Below are 12,776 nucleotides of genomic sequence, written 5' to 3'. Positions count from 1 at the left end.
AGAAATTTTTGGTTGCGTCAAAGCCGAGCAATTGACGATCTAGATCAGAACAGTCTCTTAATTTTCATTTTCATTTTTTTAAAATTCATTTGATACCTTTGCATTTGGACCGTTGGTTGTATTTTTGGACGGTCTGAATATGCTGCATGTGTACCACGTCAGTAATATCCTATTTTGCATCTAAAAAATTCTCTCATTTGTGTGGTCTAGGCCGACACATATGTGAAAAATGAGTGGTCGGGAAATGATCGTCAGGGGCGTAGGTAGAATTGTTGTACTAATAATTTTTCCTGGCTAGTGGCCTTATCCAAACATACCGCAAGCGAAAGCAGTCTGCGACTCCTCTTTCTCTCTCTGTTTCCGCCATGAATTCCTCCGATTCCCAAAGCATTAATGGCGGCTCAACAAATGCATCCACCGCCGACTTCAATTACGGTTTCCGGCGGCCGGAAATGTACAAGACCCCTCTCGCCGGAACCGTCGACGCCTACGACCGCCACGTGTTTCTCTGTTACAGAAATCCCGAGAACTGGCCGCACAGTGTCGAAGATCCTGAGTCTGATCCTCTTCCGAGGCTCTTAGCCGCCGCTCTCAAGTCCAACAACAACAGCATTCACGGAAAGGTCGATTTTTTGAGTTACATTTACACTTGTTTTTTGCACTGTGGTTCAAGGACGTGGTCCAAACGAGCGGAGCTTTGAAGTGTTCGAGCTCAGACTCGTTCAAAACTAGTCCAGCTCGGCTCGAGCTCGGCTCATTTTTTATCGAGTTGTTCGAGCTTCGTTTGTTTACAAAATGAGCTTCTATAATGAGCCTTGTCTCTGTAATTGAGTTGAGCGAGTCTAGCTTTTACGAACAAGTCTAGCTACAATTAACCCAAGCTCGACTCGTTTATTAAACCGGCTTAAAACTCGAGTTCGACTCGTAACAAAACGAGCAGAGTCCATAATGAGTCGAGCCTCAAGCTGTTTAGCTCGGTTAGTTTGCAGGCTGCAGCCCTACCCGCGTTTTAAATGTTATTAAACTTATAGACGTTTTTGCTCAAAAACTTTAAAATTATATACGGTTAGTCCGCTCAGTACCATTTTGAACAATTCAAACACTTGCCCAAGTGTATCAGAGCTAGGAAGTCATGGTGGAAAAGCGGTCCGACAAGTGGTACCAGAGTCAGGAAGTCATGGGTTCGAGTCACGGGAGCGTCATCGTGAGGGAGGGATTGTTGGGCCCGGAGTGCCCCCATATATTTGGTTATACAATGCTACTCCCTGTGACCGCGGTCCGACACAGAACATTTAATTTGTTGTGGTTTTTTCTTCTGCTTTACCTTTCCTCCGATTTCTTTCTGTTGTGAGGCTGTCTTGTATTTTACGGAGGCCGAGGGCTAGAGAAGAAGCTTGCTTGAGAGTTGAGCCTTTTTTGCGTGAGGTGGATGTTCTTCATCTCTGCCGTGGATGCAAACCACATCTAGTTTGCGTTGTCTTGTGTTGATTGTGCAGATCAAATTCATCTTGTTATTGCATAATCCTATCCAACCAAAGTTGAGCAGTTAAAACTGTCATTTGAACAGATTCGATTGACGATGTGTGAGGGAAGCGATGGTGGAGAGTCTTCGAACGGGGACATCTTAATTTTCCCAGATATGATCAAATATAGGTAATGTATCTGAGTTAAGGTCATGTTTGATCACTTGATTGGTCGGACAAATGATGAGGGATATATCATGTTGCAAAATGATTAGCCCGCCAAACTAATAGTGAGGCCACATTCAGGTTTGTGGGATTGGTTGTCCAACACATATGCAATCCCTCCCTCAAGTGTTGGACTCAACCCGGACAATGATAATCCAATCTCATACCTAATCCAACCAATCACACAGGCCAATAAAAGTTTTCATGTATCTGAGATTGAGTACAATGACTTGTTTGGCCTCTTTTCCAATCCATACTAGAGCTCAATCCTTCTTTTGTCTTGTATGGTGTAGGGGTTTGACACATCTTGATGTGGATGCTTTCGTAGACGATGTTTTTGTGAAGGGTTCCCAATGGGCGTCAGGAACGGTAGAAATGGAAATGCTGAATGGTTCATATGTATTTGTGTGTTGCCATAAGAATCGAGACCGGAGATGTGGCCATTGTGGCCCTGTTCTTGTAGAGAGGTTTAAAGAAGAGATGCTACTCCGAGCCACGAAACATCAAGTGTTTGTTAGTCCTTGCTCTCACATTGGTGGGCACCAGTATGCTGGAAACTTGATAATTTTCGGCCCACGTCTTGAGGGAAAATGTGAAGGTCATTGGTAATTCATTTCACAACTTAATTATTCGATGAAAATAACGAATTTGTGTTTGATTCTTAGGAAGATGGTTGCCGATTTTACTTATTTGATATAGGTATGGCTATGTAACTCCCAATGATGTCCCTGTTTTGCTTGATGAGCATATCGAGAAGGGAAAGATTATGGAACGACTTTGGAGGTTGGTTCAGTTGTAATTTTATGCTTACAATTGCTATCTAATTGCTGCTTCTGACTAATGAGGTTGAGGGTGTTACTCTCACTACCATAACATCCCCCCGGGCTGCTATCCTCAAATTTCTTTCAAAACTAGTTTGGGTGTGAACTAAGCTGTGTATTTCTGACTTGTGTTTGTATTCTAGTTAAATGCAACAGAATTGGTACACTACAGTGTCCTAGTAGCCTGTTCCTCAAGTTGGAAATTAATCATCTCAGTCCAGGGTTATCTTTGTTGATGGGAAGTTCACAATATCTCATTTTGTATTCATAATAACATGCGGATTTACAATGCTAAATACTAACAGTCTGCCTCAAGTTCGCCTTGCAATGATCCAGTATTTTATTTATTTGTTTTTGTGACTGACAACTGTCTACCGCTTATTCTGCTGTTAGCTCCGACATTTACATGTATTTCCATTGCTTTCCTATCAATCCAAAGTGAGTATTCATTTTTCAGTGAGGGTGTGGTCAAAAAGTTGTGTCATGGAAGTTCTGCCATGAAACCTTTAGGAGCCTCCATGCTGTAGTCGTTTTACTGGTCTATCCACTGTCAGCCAAATTAGTAATGGCTGTCGTCCTTACAATTTTGTGAGTAATATAAGCACGTTGTTGCAAAGACATGCACGAAAGCTTGTTTACTGGTACATAATTGTGCTTTCTGTTTTATCTATTGCTTGCACATAAAGAGCAAGCTGCTGGCAAGGCTGCGGTAATGACAGTTATTATATGCAGGGGCCAAATGGGTAGTGATGCAAGTAAGAAACTGGGAGAACCAAAGCTTCAAGAAACTAGTGCTGGGATCAGCGACAAGGGAAGCAGTGGATCAAAAGCTGGAGCAGTCTGTTGCTCTGATGCTGATGGGGTTTGTTGCCTTGAAAGGAACGAAGCCATTGGAGAAACGAATTTGAGAGAAGGCACTGGAACTAAGAGGCTTGGAAGACTATAACCACATAAAATGGAAGGGAGAAAAGGTTGATTCCTGCTGCTGCAGCTATAGTTTACGGTGGCATCTAATTGCAGCGCCGTTCTTTTTACTGGTTTTTTGAGTACCTGTTTGTTGACTTGATAAACATGTAGGGGTTTGGGTTCCTTTAGAAAATCTCCAGTTAACTGCTAAAAGTTGTGAGAGCTCGACGATTCCATGTCATGTATTTTAGGGAAATTCTGTAGTCCACAAACAAATAATCCCTCTAGCTTGAGGTATGATCCAATGTGAACTGGTTACAACTTGCAAAGCGAACTTTTTATTTTGGTATGTATGCTAGTGATAATGGCCATCTTTTTCTTTAGCAGAGATTCGTCTCTTGGGTTCAGAATACGCGGAAAACTTGACTTAAATTTAGTGAGTACAAATGCAAAAATATGAAGGCAGGAAGAATTTCAGAAGAAATACAAGATTTACATGATTCACCAACCAAGGTTTATGTCCAAGTCGCAGCGGCTTTAGTTTTATGGTTGCAAGTGTGGGGATACCACAATTGCCTTGCTCTCAATCTTCGCCCTGCTCCCTTGTAACCACCCATCTACTCGCGGCGGAGTTGATTTCACGGCTGCAATCACCGGTCTACTCGTCGCAGAATTAATTCCGCTTCCACGGCACTTACAGCTCGGTGCAAGTGAGATCAGAATTGAACTACACGCTGATATTTTTCATGACAGCCAAAAAGAACTCTAGTAAGACCAAGTAATGTTTGGATTTGAGTCTCACACCTGGGCAATAGTACTGAGTATAACCACATATATAGTTGAAGTGCTTGATGATTGACACTTATACAGAGATCCTCAATTAGGTGTTGAAAAAAGGAACTGGATTCTAAAACAAATTCAAGAAACATATCTTCAAAATGAAGTATTGTTAAGCCATTTTCACTACGAAACTCATGTGATGTCTGTTGACAAAATTTCATCTCAAAAAGATGATGGTAATGATGGAAAAGTTGAGTAATTAGAAAATATGATTGGAGATTAATTCTCAAATTTTTTCATAAACATACAAATGTTTACACTGCCGGTGTATATAATTTATTCTTATATGATTCTAGAGTCTCCTTTTGAAAAAAAAAAGAAAGAAAAAGAACGGCAAGAGGACTCGAATACTGATGCATCTAGAATCCTGATGCATACCCCTAGATATCCCGGTGATGATTCACATGAGACGGACACATTTTTATGTGCTAATGATATTAAGGGTGCGTTTTCGCTAAATTAAATGGACTAAAGCATCCATGTTCACGGATATCTAAGCATGTCATTTCTCACACATATATCAACAAAAATACCATTAGGAATAACAACTTGATTATTGCCATTAGCACGAAGACAAAAAAATTACTACTTCCTCCGTCCCTTTTTAAGTGTCTTGCTTCGTAATTCCAACTTATTAAAAAGACATCATCATTACACCTTTCACATCAACTTTTTCCTCCACTTTCCCTATTTACCCATCATCATTACATTTTTATTCACTAACTTTTCAAAATAAAATCTACTTTTAGGGACAAAATAGACAATACACCAACTTTTACCCCCCTAACTTTACAAAATGGACACTTATTAAGGGACAGCCCAAAATAAAATACTGGACACAAAAAAGGGACGGAGGGAGCAGTAGAAACGCACCCTAAAACTGAAGCTTCTCATTTGGAATGATTATATTATTGTTTGATGTCAAACTAATCTCATTATTTTCACACTTTGAAGTGGATATTTAGCAAACAAATCATAAACAATTTAATATGTGTGTATGGAAGCCACTCCTACAAGTATTATGTCAAAATGCAGAAATGAAGTAGAAAATACAGAATTCAAAAATCAGCTTCAGAATTCTGATCATAACTTAACTCACCATGTCTGTTAGTACAAAATTGAGTATGCACCTAAGGGTGCAAACAAGCCAAACCGAGCTTTTGTACTTTTTAAGCTCATTTACTAAAAAAGTCTAAAACTCGAGTTTCTATAAATGAGTTGAGCCTTCAGAAATAAGCCGAGTTTTGAGGTGTTGAGCACTCTGCTCGTTTGCTGCACAAGTTTAAAACTTAAGCTCGAGCTCATCTCAATTACTAAGCGATCTGAACTTAGCCTTGCCTTAAGTTGCTTGCAAGCAGCACACCTTAGTTAAAACCAGAAGACATCTTTCTTTGTTTCTCACATTTGTCCCATTTGTTCCATGTCCCTCCTCTTCTCCTCTGGAGTGTACCTCAAAACCATGAAAGGTAGTTGGCTCTCTCGATTGCAGTAGGTTGATGACGCTTGCATGACGCCGAACCCTCACATGCCTCAGCTCCCTTTTCTCACGCCGTTCGCGGCGTTGTTGGTCTCCCCTCTTGCTTTGCTTAATGGTGGAACTCTACCTTACTTCTTTCCGTTAAAGTTCCTCTCTCTCTCTCTCTAGAAAAACACATACTATAGTCACTGTCTCTCTCTCTCTCTCTAGAAAAACACATACTATAAGTCACTGGTAACATACCCACCCCAAGATTTATAAAGCAGGAGCCGTTTCTTGATCTCAACAACATCAACAATGAAACCCTCTTCTCCTCTCTCCCACTTCCCCTCCCACAAGAAGGTCATTTTCAGCAATACCCTTTTCCATCCTCCCCCTTCTCAACATCTACACAAATATACACACACAGCATACATATATCTACACATGCGCAAATGCGTTGGTTTTAACGCATTTTGTTTTGATTCGAAGGCATTTCAAATGGGTTTATGGTCAATTTGGTGAGGAAGGGGAAGAAACCAATCAAAAAAAATCATCTTTGTACTTTTCTCTCCATTTCTCACCAAATTACTCAGTCCAAATGTGTGATTCAGCAAAAAAAAAATGATCTTTTCTTTTCTTTTCTTGTCGCATTGATTTTGATGAAATTTGTTTTGATTCACAGGCATTTCAAATGGGTTTGTGGTCAATTTGGTTATCTGGGATTCTCTTGATTGCTCTCTCTTTCTATGCTACTCAGAAGCTTCCTTCCTCAATTAAAGACCAGATCAAGAATACCCAGATGATTTTCCCCCGTGGTCGAAGCAATTCGGGCACTCCAACAATTACTATATTCACGGCGCCTAGCCCCCCTCTCAGTGGTTCAGTTGGGGCAAGGCAGGTTCAAGCCATTCGATCTTGGATTGGTTTGTCCCCAAATATCACTGTTGTTCTGTTCACCCAAGACCCTTCTGTTATTTCTTTTGCAGGTCAATTTGGTTCTAGGGTTTCAGCTGAACCTGATATCGATTTCACGTAAGGGCTTTTCATTTTTGGTGTATGCAGTTGAATTATTTGCTAAGCATGCATGGTTTACACTTTACACTGTTGATTTCTTTGCTAATATAAGAGTCTCTTTGTAATGTTTGTTTCTTTTTAGTTCAAGACACTTGCCTTGTTGTGGGAAATAGTAACTAACTTTAATGTGTACATTTTATCTGAATTGAGCAATTATCTACAGCATTTTTGCTTCATCAACGAAATTCGCACGAGGGGGAATGTGTTCAGGATGAGACTATCAGTCACATTTTGAAAATAACGTTATGTGATCTTTGAAGTTTTTGTGTTTTGAATCTTTTGATGGCAATCGAATATAGATATTTCATTATTGCAGCGATGAAAAAGGCAGCACCAGCCAAAATGTTTGGACTATGCAGAACCCTCTAACACGGGATATAAGGTATATGAATGCAGGAAATATAAGAACAGCTTATTTACGTGATTCACCCAATGTGAGCTCTGTTCACGATAGTTGTGGCTGTTTCACTATGGTGGAGAGAGTAAAGTAGATACTAGATACGTAGTATGTTGGAGTAGCCATATGTACTCTTAGGGGTTACAATTTGGATCCACGACATGCGTGGGAAGTTGGACAATACCATTGGGCTCCACATTCCTAATATCAAACTCATTGGGTTGTGAACTTCTTGTGTTAATTTTAAGCCGATTGTTTATTCCACAATCAAATGGAGAGATCCATCAGAAAAGTGTATATGCCTGAAGGTTTAATGCTGTTTCTAAAAAATTATCGTTGTTACTTGTTAGTCCTTTGGGATATACGAGGTTTCGAGGTTTCTGATTTTGCTGTTACGTGAGGTGTTTAATACGTCAACTTTTGTTTTTACTGTCATTTGTCCATTCCTCTGCAGATATCAATAACCATAGTCGTGCAAAAGTTGTATGCACACAGCTGTAAATTTACTTGATTTGGCTAGTAGTGCGTGTTAATGAAATGTATAGTGGTTATATACGTGAAATAGGTGGTGTTAAGCAACAGAGAAATAGTAACATAAGATTAAGTAAGAAATGCGGTGAGAGGACAAGATAGGAAAGATATAAAAATAATTGTTGGCGTGCAAGGTTGAAAATCAATTTCATTCAAGCTGCAATAGATGTTGAGGGCATGTCAGAGTTTAATCCCTTGTGCTTCACAAGAGTAAATACACACAATCACCGTATATATTGATTCAGGGTTTTGTTCTGGAGCATTATCTTCACCATATGGTAAGGTGTGTAACATCATTATTGAGAATTTGAATATTTGCAAAATGTTTGTTGGTTCTATTATGCTCTTTCAAAATTTCAAAGTCAATCTTGCTTGGTGGAATCCTGATATGTGTCCACAATTGTGTAGGTTCCTCGGCACACCGTACTTTCACTCAATGGTTGCAAGATCACTGGCATCGCTATCGGATGTATCTGTCATTATTGATCCTGAAACCATTCTCTTGCCTGACTTCATCTCAGCTCTAAATTATGCTCACAAACTCGACCATGATTGGCTCCTTGTTTCTTCCTCAAGACATGTCTCCTACTTCCCTTTTCACTTAGATAAAGATGGGAAACATTGGCTGGGAGAGGATGGCAAACAGATTAAAACCAGAAAGGTAGGAAATAGGTATCCGATACAGATTTGACATGGGTGGCCTCTGGGGTAACTTCCATTAAAATCGTACTCTCTTCCATCAGTTGCAGGGGTTTCTTGATAAGGCTTGGAAGTGGAAGCATTGTGAAGAGAGGATGCTTCTGGCTTGGAACAATGGAGACCTTCCTTTACATAGTGGAGTGCTTCCTCCTTTCTTGTTTGGAAAAGGGCTTCACAACAGCTGGGTTATTAACGAGGCCTTATCATCTAAATATAGATTTGTATTTGATGCAAGTTTGGCCATCTCAAATTTCTATCTAAACCCTCTTGATCAAGGGTCTTATCAATCGTTTGGAGTTTCCAATGTTACGAATAGTGGAAACAGAAGCTGGGAGAGTGTAGGAAATTTGCAACTTGGGTCTCTGTATGGAGCATTATATTTCCATGAAGCTAACTACTCTAACATGGTTAAATTTTGCATGAACAATGGGCAATATGTTTTCGTGAATTCCGCAGAAGCTACTGCTTACCCATTTGGAAACCAGAGGTCTTTGACCTTAATGAAGGAAAAGATCTTGGGATCCAGGAAAGGGAAGAAAGTTGCAGATTGTGTTAATGGTTTCAAATCACTACATGGTACCAGGGACTGCTATGTGAAGGACCAATTGAAGCCCTCAAATTCACTATCTCTTCCTTACTCTTTAGAAATGCTACTTTCTGGGCTTTCAGACAAGAATAGAACAGTTGTTCTAGCAATTGCCGGATATAATTACAAGGATATGCTAATGAGTTGGGTCTGCAGATTAAAAAGTCTCCTCATCTCAAATTTTCTGGTTTGTGCTCTTGATCCTGAAATATACGAGTTTGCTATTTTACAGGTAATCAAGTTTTTCTCACCCTAGGTTTTAATTCATACATATGTAGCGCTTGTTAACTGATGTGTTTTCTATGCATATGTTGGGAGTCCTTAATTGTAGTAGGGAAAGACCTTACATGTTTTACTGCAGTCATTCATATATTCGTATTCGGTTTAACCCTATTATTCTCTCGTAGGGCCTACCTGTTTTCAAGGATTCACTTGCTCCAACCAACATCAGCTTTAATGACTGCCACTTTGGAACGCAATGCTTTCAAAGGGTGACCAAAGTGAAGTCTAGATTGGTTCTGCAGATACTGAAGCTGGGTTACAATGTGCTTCTGAGTGACGTTGATGTCTATTGGTTTAAAAATCCATTGCCCTTTCTTTACTCTTTCGGGCCTTCGGTACTAGTGGCACAATCTGATGAATACAACCAAACAGGTTGATATAAAGAATCCCGAACTTTAAAAACTGCCCTTTTTCAATGTTCTTTATTTAATAGCAAGAGGTGATAAATTAGGATAACGACGAGCAAAATTCATAGACTAGATGAGTTGGGAAATTAGTCTTGGATTCTGATCTAATGATGCATCCATGGTTTTGTTTTGTTTTCCTTCCTCTAAAACAAGAAGAAGAACCTACATTGAAAGTTGTTGAGAGTTGTCTCGAATTCATCTTGAATTACCACTATAAAACTATAACTACTAGGTCCACCCCCTGTGCTATAATTTAGTTGTACGATTAGTTAGTTACGTAAGGTGTCCCTCTATGTCTCTGGGATATTTGGGGGCTGTAAGGTTTTATGTTGAGGGTTACAGGACATTGTTGGCTCTTGTATTTTCTTATTGCTCTCCTGCTGATCTGTTTTTTGTGCTCGTTTCGGTATTACACAATACCAATTAACATAGACTTCAGAAGTCAAAAATAAATAGCTGAGGAATCCTCCATTTGGTTATTCTTCAAGTATAGTGCTCATTTTCTGAACTTCTTTGCTTGGACTTTGGCATTTTTCTGTAGGACCCATAAACGTACCTCGACGCTTAAATTCTGGGTTCTACTTCGCTCGTAATGATGGCTCAACAGTCGCTGCACTGGAGAAGGTAGTGAAGCATGCAGCGACGTCCAATCTCTCAGAGCAGCCAAGTTTCTATGACACATTATGTGGGGAAGGTGGATCCAATCGTGTGGGCGATGACAGGTGCTTTGAACCTGAAACCAATCTGACTGTCCATTTTTTGGACAGAGACCTTTTTCCAAATGGTGCATACCAAGGTCTCTGGGAGGGAACAAATCCAAAAGCGATTTGCAAGAAGAAGGGCTGTTTCATTCTCCACAACAACTGGATCAGTGGTAGGAGGAAGAAGTTGGAGCGCCAGGTTTTGTCAGGCCTTTGGGAATATGATGTTAACTCAAGGATGTGTGTGCAAAGTTGGCAAAAGGCTAAAGTCACTAGTTATTTCTGAAACTTGCAGATGCTTCTTGTCTACTTGTTTATTCACGTCAAGGAGAAAAATACAAAGGAGTAGTATTATTCCTCAGATGACATCGCATTTCTGATAATATTTGGATTTATCACTGGTCTCATCTAACAAATCTTTAAATAGGGAGCCGGCCAAGATGTTTTTCATAGGTATATGCTCAAATAATTTCGAAACGTCTTAATCTATGATCGACTTCACATCTTCCGGTGACATGGGATTTCAATGCTACTGGTGAAAGCTAGGGGGGAAGAGGAGAAAGGAGAAATAGTGAGGATTCGGGGAAGAGAAAGAGAGAGGAGAATAAGCAGAAGAAGAGACAAGCCAGAGGTAACGTCGAACTCATTCTAGTAGAGATTGTACAGAAACACGTATAGTTGAAATTGATTAGTCCATTACATAGGATGTATACTGGATGATGAAACTAAAAGTCTTAATTTTCTCAGTCTGAGCCTCTTCCACCTAAAATTTGTCTGTTATCCTCCTCCTTCATCCCTTACAGCGAAACAACTGGAGTTGGGGTTGCTGGCTATGCAGAAGATATGGGCTGTTTGTTCGGGTCAGTACAGTACAGCTACAGAGAATCCAAAAGAAAGGAAAAGTAAGAATATGCTATCATTTTGGTGGACTGGAGTGTGCAATTAAAGGGTGTCAGTGAGGATAATCCATGCGGGAGGGCATGGAGAGTGATATCAAAATGCGGATCCTGCATCCGTGTGGATGGAAAAATATCCAGGGAGGTGTGTAGCCAGATCACAAGTCTTCAAACAAACCAATGAATCTCTTATATTGCCAGAAGAAAAGCTGTTGTGTAGACAAGAATTCCATTGACAAGTGTATCTAAACTGGAGAGCAAGTTAGAAAACTGCAAGTGACAGAATCTGCTGAGGGTGAAGAAGAGGTGTCGGATGTGAGGGTTGTTGGATGGAGGTGGTGAGTGTTTGGAGGATTCAGTTTGTCCGACAAAGGACGTCTACGGGTCCAGAGAAAGTTGGACAAGGTGTTTGTCGAGAAAATGCCAAAAGAGAAGAAGCCCTTTGTACCCCAATCCAAAAGCCAAAAATGTGAGGGGCACTGGAGTGGGAGCCCAGCCTAAATTCCATACAGGAGATCTCTCCGTGATTTGTTTGTCTGAGATTTGCTCAAGTAAGTCTTTAGCTGTACTCTTTCAAATCATATTCTACTTCTGGCATTTGTTTAGACCCTCCGAATGGATGTGTATGTTTTTCGGCTAAATTTACTTCGGGGATTATTTCCATTTTCACCTGTTCTTTGTCGGATGAAAGAAATTCTCCTGTAGTTTAGTGGGATCCCAGATTTTCGAGTAGTCCAAGTTGTTATTGCTTATACCAGATGTGCGCATCAAGATTATATGAAGAATACTGCTATGCATACAGAAGATCAATACTAAAATGATGTGAATGACTTGCAGACATATCATTTCGAACAATGACCCCATGGAGAAGTTTCTACGTGAGAAATGGTTGCTGTTTATTGCCCACAAGTGTAGCACTTTTCTTAGAATGGTATTCCTCAGCATATGTTTTTTGATGGAATTTAGGATACAAATGACCACAAGAATAGCAATTTTCTTAGTATTCCTCAGCATAGGATTTTCGGTGGAATTTAGAATAACCCCGAATTGTATATTTGTCTGGCGCCGGATATAATGGCAGCATCCTTCGGTATCCTTATTATATCCGACTTCATATCCGGCCGTTTAATTACGAAAATGCCGCGTTTCTTTTTAATTCTTTATCCGCCTATTCATGTCCATCTCAAAAAATACATATCCATCTTCTATAAATTATTCAAACAAACCATCTACAACATACCCTTTATATCTCCACCAATCATATCTTCCCTCATACTATATCCGTCCAAAACTAATCCGGTCAGCAAACGGGCCTCGGGTCAAATTTTTTCCCTTGTAGTTGGAGTTGTGAAAAAGTGAACAAACCCTCACATACGAAATTGTTAGGCACTATCCACCAAACGTACATATGTTTTCCATAGCCCCCAAAAATGGTTCAAAATGCCCCGTAGGATATGATTCAGAGATTGAAAGCATCGCTTTACTTTTT

The 12,776-nt window shown here is 40.0% G+C and overlaps 2 protein-coding genes across 7 annotated transcripts; both read left to right on the top strand.

Moving 5' to 3' along the window:
- The first annotated feature begins 277 nt into the window (after positions 1 to 277).
- LOC131311651 (altered inheritance of mitochondria protein 32-like) lies at positions 278 to 3,744 on the top strand. Its single transcript, XM_058339175.1, has 5 exons — positions 278 to 623; positions 1,568 to 1,653; positions 1,982 to 2,293; positions 2,388 to 2,471; positions 3,242 to 3,744. The coding sequence occupies exons 1-5, from the start codon at positions 366 to 368 to the stop codon at positions 3,453 to 3,455; spliced, it is 954 nt and encodes a 317-aa protein (XP_058195158.1). The 5' UTR covers positions 278 to 365; the 3' UTR covers positions 3,456 to 3,744.
- Positions 3,745 to 5,744: 2,000 nt separating this feature from the next.
- LOC131311650 (beta-arabinofuranosyltransferase RAY1) lies at positions 5,745 to 12,142 on the top strand. 6 transcript variants are annotated; one of them, XR_009195525.1, is made up of 8 exons: positions 5,909 to 6,074; positions 6,397 to 6,746; positions 8,125 to 8,377; positions 8,460 to 9,233; positions 9,409 to 9,655; positions 10,232 to 11,022; positions 11,195 to 11,629; positions 11,680 to 12,142. XR_009195525.1 is itself a non-coding variant. In XM_058339174.1 (6 exons), the coding sequence occupies exons 1-6, from the start codon at positions 6,030 to 6,032 to the stop codon at positions 10,675 to 10,677; spliced, it is 2,115 nt and encodes a 704-aa protein (XP_058195157.1). In that variant the 5' UTR covers positions 5,909 to 6,029; the 3' UTR covers positions 10,678 to 12,142. The 6 variants fall into 6 exon arrangements, 1 of the variants encoding a protein (XP_058195157.1); XR_009195526.1 differs by lacking the exon at positions 5,909 to 6,074 and adding an exon at positions 5,745 to 5,847 and having other exon boundaries at positions 11,195 to 12,142; XR_009195524.1 differs by having other exon boundaries at positions 11,195 to 12,142.
- The last annotated feature ends 634 nt before the right edge of the window (positions 12,143 to 12,776 follow it).

Source organism: Rhododendron vialii, chromosome 12a, assembly GCF_030253575.1.
Source record: "Rhododendron vialii isolate Sample 1 chromosome 12a, ASM3025357v1".
In the NCBI taxonomy this organism is placed as follows: Eukaryota; Viridiplantae; Streptophyta; class Magnoliopsida; order Ericales; family Ericaceae; genus Rhododendron; species Rhododendron vialii.
Note: the sequence above shows the minus strand (reverse complement) of the source record. Positions and strands in the feature narration are given on the sequence as shown.

What these genes read in the sequence shown, in the direction of transcription:
- LOC131311651 (XM_058339175.1), top strand. Translation starts at nt 366, where the DNA reads ATGAATTCCTCCGATTCCCAAAGCATTAATGGCGGCTCAACAAATGCA. An exon ending in ACAACAGCATTCACGGAAAG is followed by an intron (nt 624 to 1,567) that starts GTCGATTTTTTG and finishes TCATTTGAACAG; the next exon opens with ATTCGATTGACGATGTGTGA. An exon ending in GGAAAATGTGAAGGTCATTG is followed by an intron (nt 2,294 to 2,387) that starts GTAATTCATTTC and finishes TATTTGATATAG; the next exon opens with GTATGGCTATGTAACTCCCA.
- LOC131311650 (XM_058339174.1), top strand. Translation starts at nt 6,030, where the DNA reads ATGAAACCCTCTTCTCCTCTCTCCCACTTCCCCTCCCACAAGAAG. An exon ending in GAACCTGATATCGATTTCAC is followed by an intron (nt 6,747 to 8,124) that starts GTAAGGGCTTTT and finishes ACAATTGTGTAG; the next exon opens with GTTCCTCGGCACACCGTACT. An exon ending in AACAGATTAAAACCAGAAAG is followed by an intron (nt 8,378 to 8,459) that starts GTAGGAAATAGG and finishes CTCTTCCATCAG; the next exon opens with TTGCAGGGGTTTCTTGATAA.